Raw genomic sequence first — 15,565 nt, forward strand, 5'->3', positions numbered from 1 at the left:
GCCACGGCCTCCCGCTCCCTGCACCCAGGGCAGCCGCCCTCCCCGCCCCCAGGCATGCGTGTCCCCTCTGCCCTTCCATCATCGCGATTCTGGGCTGGGCCCACCCTCCTAGCACCTGCAGCCTCCCTGCACCACCCGGGGCCAAGGCCACAGGGGCTGTCCTCCCAGGACAGGAGGCACCGGAGGGGCAGCGGGCAGGACCCTCACAGGCAGGAGTCGGGGCCACGGAGGGGCTGGGGTGGCGGGCGGGGCACTCACGGGCAGGTTCAGCTTGATGGCGTCCACGGGCTGGTAGAAGGGCCAGGCGAACTGATGTTTCCAGAGCGTCTTCACCACCACGTTCTGCATGTACTGCAGCTGGTTGGTTTTGCGGCCGGGCTTGGCGGGGTTGGAGACCTCCGGTGGGGGCGGGTTCACCGGGCCCGGGGCCGCCGGGATCCCCGTGGGGGCGACCGGCGTCGCGGTGGACATCCTCCAGCTGCTTGCTCACTGGCCGTCACGGCAGCGGCTCAGGGAGGCCCTGGCTTCCTCTGTGTTTCCCGCCGAGGCGCGACATTCCATGTCCGGGCCCAACCAGGCAGCACCTGCAGGGCGGAAAGGACCGCGGGGGGATGGCCGGTCACCCCAACCTCGGCCGGCTCCACGGGCACATGGGGCTGTGCAGTCACGGCAGGGCCAGCCTGGCACGTCCACCCCATCAGGCCCACCCTCACCTGTCACAGGACCACTGTCATGCCACTGCCCTCGGGCCAGGGCAGGGAGAGAGACCGGGGACGGGAGGCAGAACGGCAGCAGGTGCCCCCCCCCGGGTGGGTGGGGGAGACACGAGGGGTGGGGAGCGGCCGTCCAGGCGGAGGCCAAGGCTGTCAGCTCCCCGCCCACCAGCCACCGGCGTGCGGGGGACTGTCTCTACACCGTCCTGGACAGCAGCAACCTTCCCGGCAGCGACTCGCACGTCGACAGCGGCGACGCGGACCTGACGGCCGAGCCAGGCCGGCAGAAAGGCGCATGGGTAAGGGGGGTTCCAGCGTAACCACGAGAACGGGCCCTGGTTTGTGACAGCGGCCGGGCTGCGACACGGCCGGTCCTCGGCCAATCAGGGAGGGCGGCGGGGGGTGGTGGACCACAGCCCGGCTCGCCAAACTTCCTCCACGCGCAGCGCCAGGAAGGAAGCGCCCACCGTGGCCCCACGTGTGTCAGGAGGCCGCCCAGCGCCGCGCGGACAGCCGTGCGCCGGGTGACGGACGGGCCGCTCCCACAGTGGCTCCCCCACCACATCCTGGGAGGAAGTCGATGGCCTGGTTGTCACTTGCGTTTGCAGAACGCCCTGGGGGGCTGCACACAAGAGCTGGACCTGGGCCCAGAGGCGCTTACGGGCACCTGTTAGGGACCCAGCCGGGCCCGGGCTGGGAGGCAGGGCCTGCATGGGGGCCGGAGGGCCCTCCGGGAGGACAGAACAGCACCCGTCCGCCACTGGGACCACGTCTACCCGCTACGATTTGCAAAAGCAGGTCGCTGTAACTTGCAGTTTTGCTAGCCGGTTGACATCCTGCCAGCGGCCCGCAGTCTGCCACGTGGGCGTGTGTATACCACAGTCATCAGGGAAAGCTACAGACCAGGGGCTGCCCCCAGGCCAGCGCCTCCTTGGCCCCCACCGACCCCAAGCCAGAGCAAAGAGGACTCCGAAAAGAGATCCGGTGCATCCCACGCACGGAGCAGACCTGCCTGCCCGCTCCCCTCCTCGGAGGAACGTTCTGGAACACCCTCAAGGGCCTGAACACCTCTCCTCCACGCCGGCTCCAGGGCCTCTGTGGGGAGGGGGCCACGCCTGATTGGCTGACGGTGCGGACACCGCGTCTCCCCACCGCACAGAGATGGCCCGCTGCCCCCCACTCCTCAGGTCTCAGCCTCGATGCCCCGCTGCCCCCCACTCCGCAGGTCTCAGCCTCGACACCCCACTGCCCCCCACTCCGCAGGTCTCAGCCTCGACGCCCCGCTGCCCCCCCCCCGCAGGTCTCAGCCTCGACGCCCCGCTGCCCCCCCCCGCAGGTCTCAGCCTCGACGCCCCGCTGCGCCCCACTCCGCAGGTCTCAGCCTCGACGCCCCGCTGCCCCCCACTCCGCAGGTCTCAGCCTCGACGCCCCGCTGCGCCCCACTCCGCAGGTCTCAGCCTCGACGCCACGCTGCGCCCCACTCCGCAGGTCTCAGCCTCGACGCCACGCTGCGCCCCACTCCGCAGGTCTCAGCCTCGACGCCACGCTGCGCCCCACTCCGCAGGTCTCAGCCTCGACGCCCCGCTGCCCCCCACTCCGCAGGTCTCAGCCTCGACGCCCCGCTGCCCCCCACTCCGCAGGTCTCAGCGTCGATGCCCCGCTGCGCCCCACTCCGCAGGTCTGACCACTTCTGGCCTAGTGCCACCGCCTCTTGCTGGGGTCCCTGCGAACCTTCCCCCCTCAACAGCCTTGCCCTACACGGGGCTCCCATCCAAACCAGCACTGCCTGTCCCACTCTGGCCTGCAGGCCCCAGCCTGACCAGTGACTCATCTCCCCATCCTGGCTGCCGCGGCCTCACAGGCCCGTGTCCCCCAGACCTCCATCACCGGCTGGGCCTCCCAGACCCCAGGCAGCTCAGGGGCGCAGAGCAGACACAGGGCCAGACCTCTGGGCGCAATCCCAGCTCTGCCCATCGCCAACCCCGGGATCCAGTCCGCCTATGTCCCCATGGAACTCAAGACTAAAGGATTCCAGCGCAGAGCACCCAAGCCAGCACTGGACACGCACCCATCACCCCACGGTCCTGCCGTGGAGGCTGCGGTGGCTGCCGACGTGGGGGTCCCCAAGATCCAGGAAGGACACACCCCATTCCTGCTGACGTCGGACGAGCACAGCGTGGGCCCCCAGGTGCGGGCCGGGTGGGGCCCCAGGTGCAGGGAGAGTGAGCCCCCAGGGGTGGACCCCCGGGGGTGGGACAGGCAGGCCCCCGACGCGGGATGGGCGGGCAGGCACCCGGTACCCCGAGCTGCCGCTAAGCCCTCAGGGAACAGGCGGGACCCCACCAGGGCCTTCAACCACCTGAGGGGACACGGGGGCCCCAGGAAGGGCCCAGGCTGCTGCCAAGGTGCAGCCCGGCCTCCTCCATGCATGAGGACAGGTGGACACAGCTCTCTGCAGGGACGCGCCGGGGCCGCCACAGGGGCCCTCAGCCTGGCCTTCGACCTGCGCCCCCTCTGCTGACCAGTGACTGACCAGTGCATACGTAGCACAGCAGGAAGCCGCCCCCGCCGCAAACACGAGACACGCGCCTGCCGTGGCTGAGCCCGGGGCCACAAGGCCACCGGCGCCGCCCAGGAGGGGCCAAGAGCGCAAGCCAGGCGGACAGGCCACCTCTTGGGTCCTGCCTCACTCCCGCCCAGCCTGGGCGCCCACTCGAGACAGCCAGGTACCCCAGACAATGCGGTTCAGCTCAGAGCCCAGCGCGGGCCCAGCACGTGCTCACTGAACACCGACCACAGGCCACAGGGAGTCCCGAGGCTAGAACCACACGGACCCCGGAGGGTGTGCGAGGTTCAGCAGGACACACACGTGGAAGATGCCGTGCGCCCCACAGCCTGGGGCTGGCACGGGGCAGGGGGACTCTGCCAACGCGGATGTGGCCTCCAGCACCTCCACTGGGAGGAGTGCACCCCCTGTACCCAGCATCAGGCAGTGGCACACAGCACCCCCAAGGGCAGAGGCGAGCGCGTGCCTTATCCTCTGCCCCTGGCAGCCTGGGCACCAGCTCACCAGGGAGGAAGGGAGGGCAGCAGCAGCGTCAGTGGCTGGGCAAGCCCCCATCCCAGGCAGCAGGGCTGCTGTCCCCGCAGAGCTGTGTGGCCAGGGGCTCGGGCAGAAGCCTCCCAGGCGGGCCGCACCATGACACAGGCCACCCGGTGCGGTCCCTCTGGGGGCACGTGAGGGGCCACACCGCTCCCTGTAGCGGCCAGCCCTCCTAGAACGCAGCAGAGCCTGGGTTGGGCCACGTGTCCAGGGTGAGCAGCGCAGTGAGAGTCTCGCCTCGCCTCCCCGCCAGCCCTGCCGACCCGACAGCGACCCCGAGGAGACCAGGCATTGGTGGAGCCAGGGACGTCCCCTTGAGGGCCAGCAAGATGACAAAAAGGCCCCCTGGGTGCCCAGGACCCCACGCCCACAGCACGCAGGCTGCCTTCTCCCTTTCTGCTTGCATTTCTGAACCGGTGGATTTATTTTTTTAAGAAAACGTTACTTTTGCGAAAAGAAGCAAATGTAAAGAGACTTCTAGTTTGGAAAAATGCTCCAACCCGGCCAAGCGTCTGGAAGCTCGCGTCTCTTCCTCCAAGGTCCAGGGCAGGGCCAGGCAGCCATGCATGCTCCGTCCAGGGCAAGTCCTTGTGCCACGACCACCCTGAGGTCCCGGCTCGCCCTCAGCAGGGCTGTGAGAGGCGCCGTTGACCCCGTCACGCACCTCCCCGCCCCGCCCCCCGCCAATGTCGCCCAGTCGGCCGAGAAACCCCACCAACGCCCACCTGTCGGGCAGCAGGAGGTGGAGGCTGGAGGCCCAGTGGGGCCGCCTGCCGCAGCTGTGCCGTCCATCAGCCGCCTCGTCTGGGCGGGTGTCAGAGCTGCATCCCGAGACCGGAAGGCACAGGCTGCTTCCAGAAAGAAGCTGGAGCCACACGGTCCACTAGCTGCCCCACACCCGCCCCTCCAGGGCCCAGCCCTGAACCGACACCGGTCCTGGAGAAGAGGGCTGGAGCCCTCACCCTAACCCTAACGACAGGACAGGCCGGAGAGTCACCGTCCTGCCGCGTCCAGGGTCACCATGCACCCGCCCCCAGTGGGCCCTGGCCAGGCCTCACCAGCTGCCCTCCTGGGTGAGGTTGCGGGGGTGGACGGTGGAGAAGCCCCAAAGGGCGCTGGGTGGCGGCCGCGGGCCCTCCACCCCTACAGAAGGGGAGACGCCACGTTGATCCCACATGGCCAGTGACCAGACCCGCCGCACGGATGACAAAGCTGAGGCTCTTCCATCCTTGAGAGCCTCGGGGACACGAGCCCAGGACCCCCCTGCCTCCCGACCTGGCTCCTGGCATCACAGGGTGAGAGAGGGTGCCCAGCAGCCATAAGACACCACACGGCCCCACCACAACCGCAAGCAGGGCCCCCACGACCCCGGGGAGCAGTCCCGGGCAGCGGCGCCCCTCCAAGTTCCTGGTCTGAGCCTAACTTCAGCTGGGGACACGAAGATGCCGCAGACATGGGGGGCGCAGCAGAAGGACCGCGGGGCGTGCCTGCTAGGGTCTGCCATGCCAGGGCTCAAGTCCCAGCTGCCCTCCTGGCCAACCAGTGGCACAGCCGTCAGCAGTCAAGTGCTTCCAAGCCAGCCCCGAGGACGGAGGAACGGCGCCCACCCTCGAGGATGTGGGGGACCGGGGGCTCCTGGACACCGGACAAAGAGCCGGGCGACACCAGCCCCTCGGGGGGTCTCCTCAGCCCAACAGGCCTGGGCTCCGCGAGGGCACGTGGGACCTCCTGGCCCCTTCCTTCAGCCCTGCCAGGCCCCGCCCAGGACGGAGGCCTAGTCACCAGCCCACCTGGCCTCCCTGGCTAGGGACCCGGATGGGAAAACTGCAGGGGGGGCCAACTTGGTGGGTGCCTGCGTCCACTGGCAAAGACTCCAGAACCTCTTCCTCAAGAGAGCCCCAGTGGGTGCCCACAGCCCCCCTAAACCAAGAGAAAAGAGCGCAAACTCAAGAGTGAGGATTTCCAGAAGGATCCAGCCCACTCCCATGACCTGCGCCACTGTGGCTGGGCGAGGACAGCAGGAGGGGCCACAGAGGGAGCAAACGTCTGGCAGGGAGCCCTCCTCGGGGGTCCTGGGTACCCCTGGCAGCACCACAGGGGCTGGCTGCAAACGGGGAAACTGAGGCCCGGGGCACTCAGGCCGCCACCACACGGACGAGCGGCCTCCTGGAGCGGAAGCAGGGCCCCCACAGATGCCCATGAGCCCCCGGGGCGTGAGTGCCCCCACTCCAGCCCAGTCGGGGCACAGGCAGGCAACGCCCGCCGTGATCGGGTCGGGAGCAAACCACCGCCCGGCCGGGGACCGCGACCTCACGGAACAGGTGGGAGCCCGACTCCCGCTCCCCCAGCGCCAGGCGGGTCCCGATGGAGCCTCCGGGGCCTCAGAACCCAGCCAGCGCACCTGCATCCCTGCAGCCCCCAGGGTCTGAGACGATGTCCCAAGTCAGACATGACAGCAGCAGGGAGACATGCCAACCTCCCCGGGAGGCAAACTCGGACGCAGAGGGCCGTCCCTCAGCGGCAGAGGGCCAGCTGCCGCTGCAAAAACGAGGAAGAAAGCCCACTCCTCGGGGTAGTTTCCTGGGCTCGCAGCCACAACGGAGGAAGGCTGCCCGTCACTGGGTCGGCTTCCCCACCCAGCCTGGGAAACGCCTCGGGGCCCCTCGAGGGCTGGGAGGGACAACTGGGGTGGGCGAGGCGGTGCCCAACCCCGGCACCTCCACCCTGGGCCAGCGCGCTGGAAACACCTGCTCGACAGTGAGCTGAGAGGCATCTACGTCCGCACAGACTGTTCGATGACCCTAGACTCAACGTCAGCGCTTTGGGGGTGACGGGGGTGTGCGGTACGATCCTTTCAAAGTCCTCACACTTCAGAGATGAGAACCAAGTCTTAGGAAGAAGACACGTCTGCTCTGTGATCACAGGGATGGGAGCAGGGCTGAAATGACTGGGGGTCTCTGAGCAGAAGCGGGGCACGCAGGGGGCCTCCACTGCCCCTCCTCTGGCCACACTGAAAAGCCCCCATCTCACAAAGAAGAGGTGAACCCCCTTTCCTTGGGCGCTCAGGACCCTGCACCCCCCTACCCCACAGCAATAGTGAGATCTGGGGGGCAGAGCCTGCTCCCTGGGGCCCCTGGCCCAAAAGAGGAGATGAACCCAGGTGTGTGTGGTTGCGGGGGTGGGGGGTGGACTCAGGCAGGACGGCCCAGGACTCGGTAGGGAAGCGCAGGTGAGAGAGCCCAGAACGCAAGAGCAGACACCAGATGGAGCCGACCTGCAAGCTGCCGGGGCGCCCCTTCACCCCCACCCCATCCCTGGCAGGGCTGGGGGGCGGGTCTCACCTCCTGGGGTACACAGGCAGGAGCAAAACATGCGGCCCGCCCCCACCACGGCCACCGGAGCCCGCCAGGCCCGCTGCAGGGCAGCCTTCCAGGAGACGGGCCGCAGGGACAGCGAGGCAGGCATGCTCAGCCCGTCGTGAGGAGCCTCGCGCGTGCCCTGCACGGGGACCCCGGGCCCCAGCCCCTCAGAGGGGAGAGCAAGGCTGGGAGCACCCGCCCACACACACACACTCCTCCCGGGGAGAACCCCCCCCACACACACACCCCTCCTGGGGAGCACCCACCCACACACACACCCCTCCCAGGGAGCACACACACACACACACCTCCCGGGAAGCACACACACACACACACCCCTCCCGGGGAGCACCCCCCCACACACACACACACCCCTCCCAGGGAGCACCCCCCCACACACACACACCCCTCCCGGGGAGCATCCCCCCCCACACACACACACCCCTCCCAGGGAGCACCCCCCCACACACACACACACACCCCTCCCGGGGAGCACATGCACACACACACCTCCCGGGGAGCATCCCACACACACACACACCCCTCCCGGGGAGCACCCACACACACACACACCCCTCCCGGGGAGCACCCACACACACACACACACACACACCTCCTGGGGAGCACACACAGACACCCCTCCCGGGGAGCACACACACACACACACACACACACACCTCCCAGGGAGCACACACACACACACACACCCCTCCCGGGGAGCACCCACACACACACACACACCTCCTGGGGAGCACACACAGACACCCCTCCCGGGGAGCACACACACACACACCTCCCAGGGAGCGCGCACACACACACACACCCCTCCTGGGGAGCACACCCCATACACACACACACCCCTCCCGGGGAGCACCCACACACACAGACACACCCCTCCCGGGGAGAACCCCCCCACACACACACCCCTCCTGGGGAGAACCCTCCCACACACACCTCCCAGGGAGCACCCCACACACACACACCTCCCGGGGAGCACCCCCACACATACACGCCCCTCCTGGGGAGCACCCCACACACGCACACACCCCTCCCGGGGAGCCCACTTGTGGCAAGAAGGCAGCACCATGAACGGGCGAAGGTCAGAGTGAGAGAAGCCTTCCCTTGAAGAGAAGGGATCTGAAACCACCCGGAGCGGAAATGCTCAGACAAACCGCAAAGGCCCTCGAACGCGAGAGGAAACCCAGACGGGTTCGGGCGGGATCCTGCGGGAGGGTTCAGAAAGCCACGCGGCTGGCCCAGTGCGGAGGAGGGGTGGGGGGCCGGGGCTCAACGCAGGGCCACCCCACCCCCTGGAGCCACACACACGCCACTCCGTCGCGAGGGACTCTGTGCAGGACACGTCCAGCCACGGGTGGGGCACGGGTGTCCTTAGCTCCGCGGCAGGCAGGCCCCAGAGGTCACAGCCATCTCCCCGCCCCTTCCCAGGGTCCCTGGACCCCAGGCTCTGGGACCTGCCTCCTTCCTCCCTGGGGAACTGGAATCAGAAATAATACACAGAAACTCAGGCCCTGCAGGCTGGCTCAACCCAGAGGCACACATCAAGAGAGGCTGGACACCAGGGCCCTTCAGGCTCCTGGACAAACAAGGGGAAAAGTGTGGACCTCCGTCCAGGGGCCACGACGGAAACCGCCCAGAGAACGCAGCCGCGGTGGCAGCCCCGACCCTCCCACTGCAGGCAGGACGCAGTGGCCGGAGTCGGCCACTTCTGGGCGGCCTGGTCTCTCCATCTCTCGGGGGTGCTGGGGGGTGGGTTGCCCAACCCAGGGGCTGCTCGCTCACCAGCATTGGGGGACACGCTTTCAGCCATGGCGGGGGGCGGGGGCGGGCAGCGGGGAGGTGGGCATGGTCAGAGGAGGAGGCAGAGGGGTGAGGAGTCCCAGGAAGCTCCTAGCTTGGAGGGCGTCGGGCGGAGGGGGGACTCCCAAGCCAGGATCAGGTTGGGGGAAAGCTGGAAGGGAATATGGGCACTGAGGGCAGAGGTCAGAGGCTGGAAGAAAGCCTGTGGGGGTGCCCCATCCCAGGCGTCACCTCCTCCCCCTCCCCTCTGGCCAGTTCAGACCCTGCGGTCTCGCCTCCTGAGTTCAGGGGGGTGGGTCCCCTTTCTGCCCGTGGGGGCCCCCCACCACGACACTGCCCCATCTCCCCGGGTCCCATCCCGGCATCAGCGGGGTCACACGGGCTCCACTTTCCGGGTGGGGTGGGAGGCTCAGAGGGGAAAGGGCCCAGGACAGAGCCAGGCTGTGAGCGAGGCCATCCCCCCAACCCCGGAGGCTCCGCACCACGTCCCAGAACGCCCGGGACAGACCCGCAGAGACACGGCAGTGACCCGCAGGGAGGGGTCAGCCCACCGCTCCAGCGCCTCTGCCTGGGGTGGCCGGGCCTCAGGAAACAGGAGCCGCGTGGGCAGGGTCGGCTTCAGTGACGGACAGAGCCAACTGCCTCCTCCAGAGAGGGGACCCAGGGGCCCGGCGAGGGGCCTCCGAGCAGGTCAGCCAGGCGGGCGGCGGCCCCGCACACCCTGAGCCCTACTGGCCACCAGCCCAGCCTTGCAGGGACGGTACCACCACAGCCGCCACCCGAAGGGCCTCTGCCCAGAGCAGCTCAGCCCGACCAGGGCCCCGAGCCCACCCAGGGTCAGGGCGTGACCCCCACAGGCCAGCCCCATTGCATGCACACAGCGCCCCCAGGTCGGCGGGGACCCTCAGGTCCATATAGTCAGAGCTACGGTTTTCCCAGTGGTCATGTACAGATGTGAGAATCAGACGATAAAGCAGGCCAAACAGAGAACTGATGCTTTTGAACTGTGGTGCTGGAGAAGACTCTTGAGAGTCCCTTGGACTGCAAGGAGATCCAACCAGTCCATCCTAAAGATGATTCCTGAGTGTTCAATGGAAGGACTGATGTTGAAGCTAAAACTCCAATACTTTGGCCACCTCATGCAAAGAACAGACTCATTGGAAAAGACCCTGATGCTGGGAAAGATTGAGGGCAGGAGGAGAAGGGGATGACAGAGGATGAGATGGTTGGATGGCATCACTGATTCAATGGACACGAGTTTGGGTAAACTCAGGAGTAGGTAATGGACAGGGAGGCATGGTGTGCTGCAGTCCATGGGGTCAAAGAGTCGGACACGACTGAGCCACTGAACTGAACTGAGGCACTGGCCTGGCCCACCGAGTCCTTGGTCCCCTCCTGACGCCCCCCGTCCTCTCAGCTCTGCAGAGATAAGGCTCCTCCTCAATGCAGTGTTCCCTGACACCCCATGTTTCTGCCCAGCCTGCCAGCCTACCTGGAGAAGCCAGCCTCTGACCAGCTCTGCTATGGGGGTCAGGCCAGCCACACCCCCTAACCTGTGCAAGGCTGTCCCCACCCACCTCTCAAAAAACCCACCTTTAAGAAAAACAGCCAGAAAACCCACAGAGACGCTGCACGAGCAGCGCATGTTGGGGGCTGGGAAGCTGCAGGCGGCTTCTGGGGGGGGGGGGACCGGCCACTTGGAGAGGGGGGTGACGCCAGGGGACACACGGAGGACAGCCTGGCCAGCCCCCACGCTCCTGGAGGGGGGGGACCAGCCTCTCTGGGCCAGCCGGCCCCAGAGGGTGCGAGCGGTTGGGTGGTCACTGCACTTTCCGGGGGCCTGGCCCCACCTGCAGTCACTGTCACCTGTCCCAGTAGCCAAGCCCCACTGGACACTGACATCCGTGTGGACAGCGCCGGGACCCTGAGCGGGAGGAAGCTCCACGCACACCGTGCATCCCAGACCAGGCCTGGGCAGTGGCTGCGCCTGCCAGGGCCCTCCCGAGCTCACACCCCGGGCGGCGGCCCTCATGAGGACGCTGACCCTTCGCCCCACCGAACAGACAGGACCCAAGGCCTAGAGGAGCCGGGAGGCTGTGGAGCCTGAGCAGGGAGGTGGGCGATCAGGCTGGGACCCCACGACCACCGCCCAATCCTGGGGTCGAGGGGCAGCCGGCCCCCCACCCCCAGCCCTTGGGGGAGCCCACCGGTGCCGGCCCGGAGCAGCACCTCGTACAGCCCCGCCTTGGGAAACCAGGGTCCCCACACAAACGCGCTCCCTGAGTGCCCACAGCTTCCAGGGCAGCAGGGGCTCCCACGGAGGGTGGGCCGGAGCCAGAAGCCCTGGAGAGGGTCCGGCACACGCTCTGAGCACGGGGGCCGGGCGTCCCAGCCGCCACCCCTGGGACCCTTCCCACAGCCCCAGAGCTCACACGTTTACCAAGCACCGTCTCTCCCTACGGGGCGTGGGGGTGCGGGCTCCGACATCAGGGGACCGCCACACAACCATCGGTGTCTTTCCCACCCAGACCCGCAACGGCCCAGCCGGGACAGCCTGATGGCAGCTGAGACCGCAGAGCACAGGTGGGTGGGGCCTATCTGGGGCGCGCAGGCAGCGGGGCCCCAGCTCTGGACCAGCAGCCCTGGCACCCAGCTGGCATCGCCAGGGCTCTGCCCACAGGGCAAGCAGGCTGAGGGCTGGGCAGCACCCCTTCCTGCCCTCTCTTCCCATTTGCACCCAAGTTTCACCCTGCGACGCTGTCAGACCACACTGCCCGTCAGCTCCTCCCGATAACACGGCATGAGGGGTCCAGCCGCTCAACACATGTTCCAGCCCCCAGCTACTGGGGACCTCAGCAGGGACCCCAGGACGCCAGCTCCTCACGACAGGGCGGCATCTGGGACACCAGTGCCCCCAGCCCTCCTGAACACGCTCCTGATCCCCCTCCTGAATCCAGATTCCAACACTTGCAGGAAAACCCCACTGGGCGCCTGCAGCACCCGGCGCCCCGGGTGGCAGCTCCTGAGCACGGGGCGAGTGTTCTCCCAGGCACCTTGTGACCTCCTGAGCAACTCCCCCAGCTCTGCGGCAAGGATGGAGGGGGCGTCCCCCCATGCGTCTGCCAGCTCAGACTCCAGCTCACAAAGACCCTGAAACGGGGTTAGGTTCAGACCAGGTTGTCATGCACAACAGTGAAAACCGGCTGCAGAAACAGACGCTGACCCACAGCGCTGACACAGAGGGGCCTCTGGACACACCACCCCGCCCCCCCCCCGACCCTGGCCCAGGTAACCATCGTCTCCACTTGGAGACCCAGAAACGTCACCCTTGGCCTTTAAGAGCCCAGTGCTTGTCAGAGGCAGGGCCATAGGCCCCCAGAACGGGGGGCGCAGGTGCCAAAGGGCTTCATGACTCGAGGGGAAGCTGAGGGGGTTCAACAAGCCGCCCGCCCCCCAGACACCTACCTACCGGCACCCTCAATCCAAGTGCCCAGGCCACCCCACGCTGTTATGACACCCGTGGACCCGTCCACAGACACCAGGGAGCAGCGCCCAGGGTGGGGCGGAGGGCGGGCTCCCAGGCAGGGGCTCTCCTGGGACAAGCTCCCAGCAGACAGGTGTGCGCCCAGCTTTCTGCCACATGTCACTAAAGTTCCCTTTGGAAGCAAGGAATGCTGACTAGACACTGGCCGCTGGTTCGGGGTCTACGGGGCCTGACGGGTGCCCTGTCCCTTTACAAGTCCGCTATCAGTCAAGTAGACAAGAAAGGAGGACCATCCTACTCAGCCACCCACAGACCACCAGGAGACTGGCGGGGGGGGGAGGGGGGGGGGAGGGGGGGTGCCTGCAGAGCCGTTTCTCACATGCACCCGGGCAAACACTCCCTGGGGGCCCCCCACTCCCCACCTGGGCCAGCTCCCCCTGGCCCCAAAGGATAAGCACTGCTCTCCAAGGAGAACAGGACCCACCAGCGCTGGGTGCAGGGCCAGGCTGGCCGGGGCGGCGTCCTGCACCAACCACACCACTGAGATCGGTGGCGGGGGGGCCAGCGCTCCCCAGAGACTCTGCCGCCCAGACCCAGGAAATGGCCGTGCACAGCGCCGGGCGCGGGGCGCAGGGCTCGGGCGGCTGGCAATGCGCCAGGCTGGAGAAAGAGGGCGCAGGAGGCGCGGCTGGCCGCGGCGGGCGCTGTCTACCCCGCCGCCTCCCCTCCCCACACACACTTTCACTTTCTGCCCGCGAGTCCGGCCGGCGCAGCTTATTTAACAGATCGCCTCCGGCCCTCCGAGCTCACTTTCCAAGCGCGCGCGGGCTGTTGTGGAGGGAAAGCAATTACTCCACTTTACAAAAACAAAACAAAAATCGACCGGTGCCGCCTGGGCCTCCTTCCCCGGACATCCCCGCGGCGGGGCTGGGGCTGGATCGAAGCTTCCGAGGAGCTGCTGGGGCGAGATTCCAGAGGCCTGCCCACCCCCCCTCGGGTTACCAGAAAGGTCAGGGCAAAACAGCCCACTCCGCCCCGCGTCCCCTCCCGCCCCAGACGCCGTGAGCCCTATCTCTCCGGATCTGTAACCGCGAGCACACATCAAGGCCTCACGACAGAGAAGGGCAAACACAGAGCTTTATTTGCAAATAAGAGGCCGGACTCCCGGCTGCGGGAGGATGGTGGAGGGGGAGGGAAGGGGGAGGTCCCTAACTCCTGAGGCCGGACCCTCGCAGGGATTCAGGCCTTTTCTTCACCCCCTTGAATGCCAACCTCTCCCCCAGGAGAAATGCCATCCAGGGACTCAGGAAAAGAACCCCCATTTTAAAGAAAGAGTCAGGAAGAAAACCTACAAAACAAGGTTAAAAAAAGAAGAAGAAAAAAGAAAAACAAACTTTCTCCGTTCTTACTTGGGGGGGGGGGGGCACAGCGATCCCTCAAGTTACACGCCTTCCGCTGCCCCCAGCCCGTAGTTTGCCCAAGGATACACAACAGCACCCCCCAACACTATTAACTTTGCAGCCACAACCCAGGGAACACACGGGGAGGAGCCCCAGTTGTGCGCTTCTGGGTAGAAAGCTTCCAGCCAAAATGAAGGATCGCAGAACAGTCAGGGACTGGGCCCAATGGCGGGAACCCGCAGGGTGGACCACGGGGCCGCCCCCGGGGGGTCTGCTGGCGGACCCGTGCCGTGCTCCCACTTTCGTCTTTCCAAAACCGCCCCTGGCCCCAAGGGAAAAGGAGGCGACCCAAGGCCTCCACCCTCCGGCCCTGACCCCGACGAGCAACCGGCGGAGAGGACTCCCCCGAGCCCCACCTTTATTCTCGGGGAGCCCACGAGGGCCGGGGGAGCCGTGTGAGGCCTGGGGTGAGCGCTTCTCCCTGATGGGCTTGTGCCGTGCCGTCAGGCCAGGGCCCAGCCCAGCTCCTCCCGCTCCAACTCGAGCTCGCCCGTTGTAAGCGCTTTTCACGCTGTTTTCAAAACGGGAACTGGGTCTCCTCCTCCGGGCTGCAACGACCCAGCAACTCCAAAGGGTTCAAAGTCAGCTCGGGCCGCTAACTCTGAAGGGAGCGGCCTCCACGCCGCGCCGCCGGCCTCGCCCCCCGCCCCAGCCGCGGCGACAGCCCCCGCGCGAGCCCCGCGGCCAAGGACCGAGGCGGGCCGGGCGCGCGCGGGCAAAGTGGCGCCGAAGCGCTACCTTCCCCTCCGCGTCCTCCCCGATCCCCTCTTCGAAAGATGGCGGGCGGAGGAAAGGGGGGGAAAAAATCCTTTCCGTGAGGGAGGGAGCGCGGGAGGTCGCTGGCGCAGGGCGCGCGGGCCGTGCCAACTCCAAGCTGCGCGCCCCGGCCGCGGCGACGCCCCCGAGCCCGGGACGCGGGCGGCCGGGAGAGCGCGGGCGGAGGGCCGAGGGGAGGGGTCCGCGCCGCCGCCGCGACCCCGGGCCGCCGCCGCGCTTTGTTGCATCGTGGCCGCGCACAAAGGCGGCGGCGGAGACGGCGGCTCGGGTGCCAGGCTCCCCGGCCGCGCCGGCGGCCTGCGCGGGGCGCACGGGGCCGCGATCCCCGGCCCGCCCGGCCCGCCTCCGCCCGCGCCGCCCGCCGCCCCGCTCGCGCAAAGAAGCAAAAGAAAGGCGTACTTGGCCTCGGCGGCTCCGGCGGCCGTCCCCTCCCGGCCCGCGCGGCCGGCTCCTCTTTGGCTCGCCGGCCCCGGCAGCATAATAGACGCGCCGGAGCCGAGCAGGGCTCATGCGCTGCGCCGCGGCGCCTGGCGGGAGTCGTAGTCCGCGGCCGGGCCCGCGCCGGGGCCGCCCAGGGGAGGCCGCGGCGCGCGGACTACATGTCCCGGCCCCGCCTGCGCCCCGCCCAGCCCCGCGCGCCCCCGCCCGCCGCCCGCCCCGCCGACCCGGCCGCGAGCGGGCCCGGGCCGAGGGGCGCGCGGGGGCGGGGCGCGGCGCCGGTGGCGACTCGGAGACCCTGCGCGACGCCCCCGCGCCCACTCCGACGCAGGGGACACGCGCCTCTGGGCGTATTTCCTGGTGCCCAAGGAGGCGCGCAAAAGGCGGGAGGACGGCCAGCGCCCGCTTGCTTC

The 15,565-nt window shown here is 68.0% G+C and overlaps 1 protein-coding gene across 2 annotated transcripts in view; it reads right to left on the minus strand.

Annotated features, from left to right (window-relative positions):
• Positions 1-15,259, minus strand: part of BRD3 (bromodomain containing 3) — a 36,593-nt gene extending 21,334 nt beyond the window's left edge. For both annotated transcript variants that reach the window (XM_055541594.1, XM_055541593.1), the window contains exons 1-2: positions 15,114-15,259; positions 259-584 (exon numbers count right to left, since the gene is read on the minus strand). In XM_055541594.1, the coding sequence (XP_055397569.1) occupies positions 259-471 (213 nt within the window). In that variant the 5' untranslated portion in view covers positions 472-584; positions 15,114-15,259. The remainder of the gene's footprint in view (positions 1-258; positions 585-15,113) is intronic.
• Positions 15,260-15,565: the final 306 nt, after the last annotated feature.

The sequence above is a fragment of the Bubalus kerabau genome, chromosome 11 (genome assembly GCF_029407905.1).
Source record: "Bubalus kerabau isolate K-KA32 ecotype Philippines breed swamp buffalo chromosome 11, PCC_UOA_SB_1v2, whole genome shotgun sequence".
NCBI classification, from domain to species: Eukaryota; Metazoa; Chordata; class Mammalia; order Artiodactyla; family Bovidae; genus Bubalus; species Bubalus kerabau.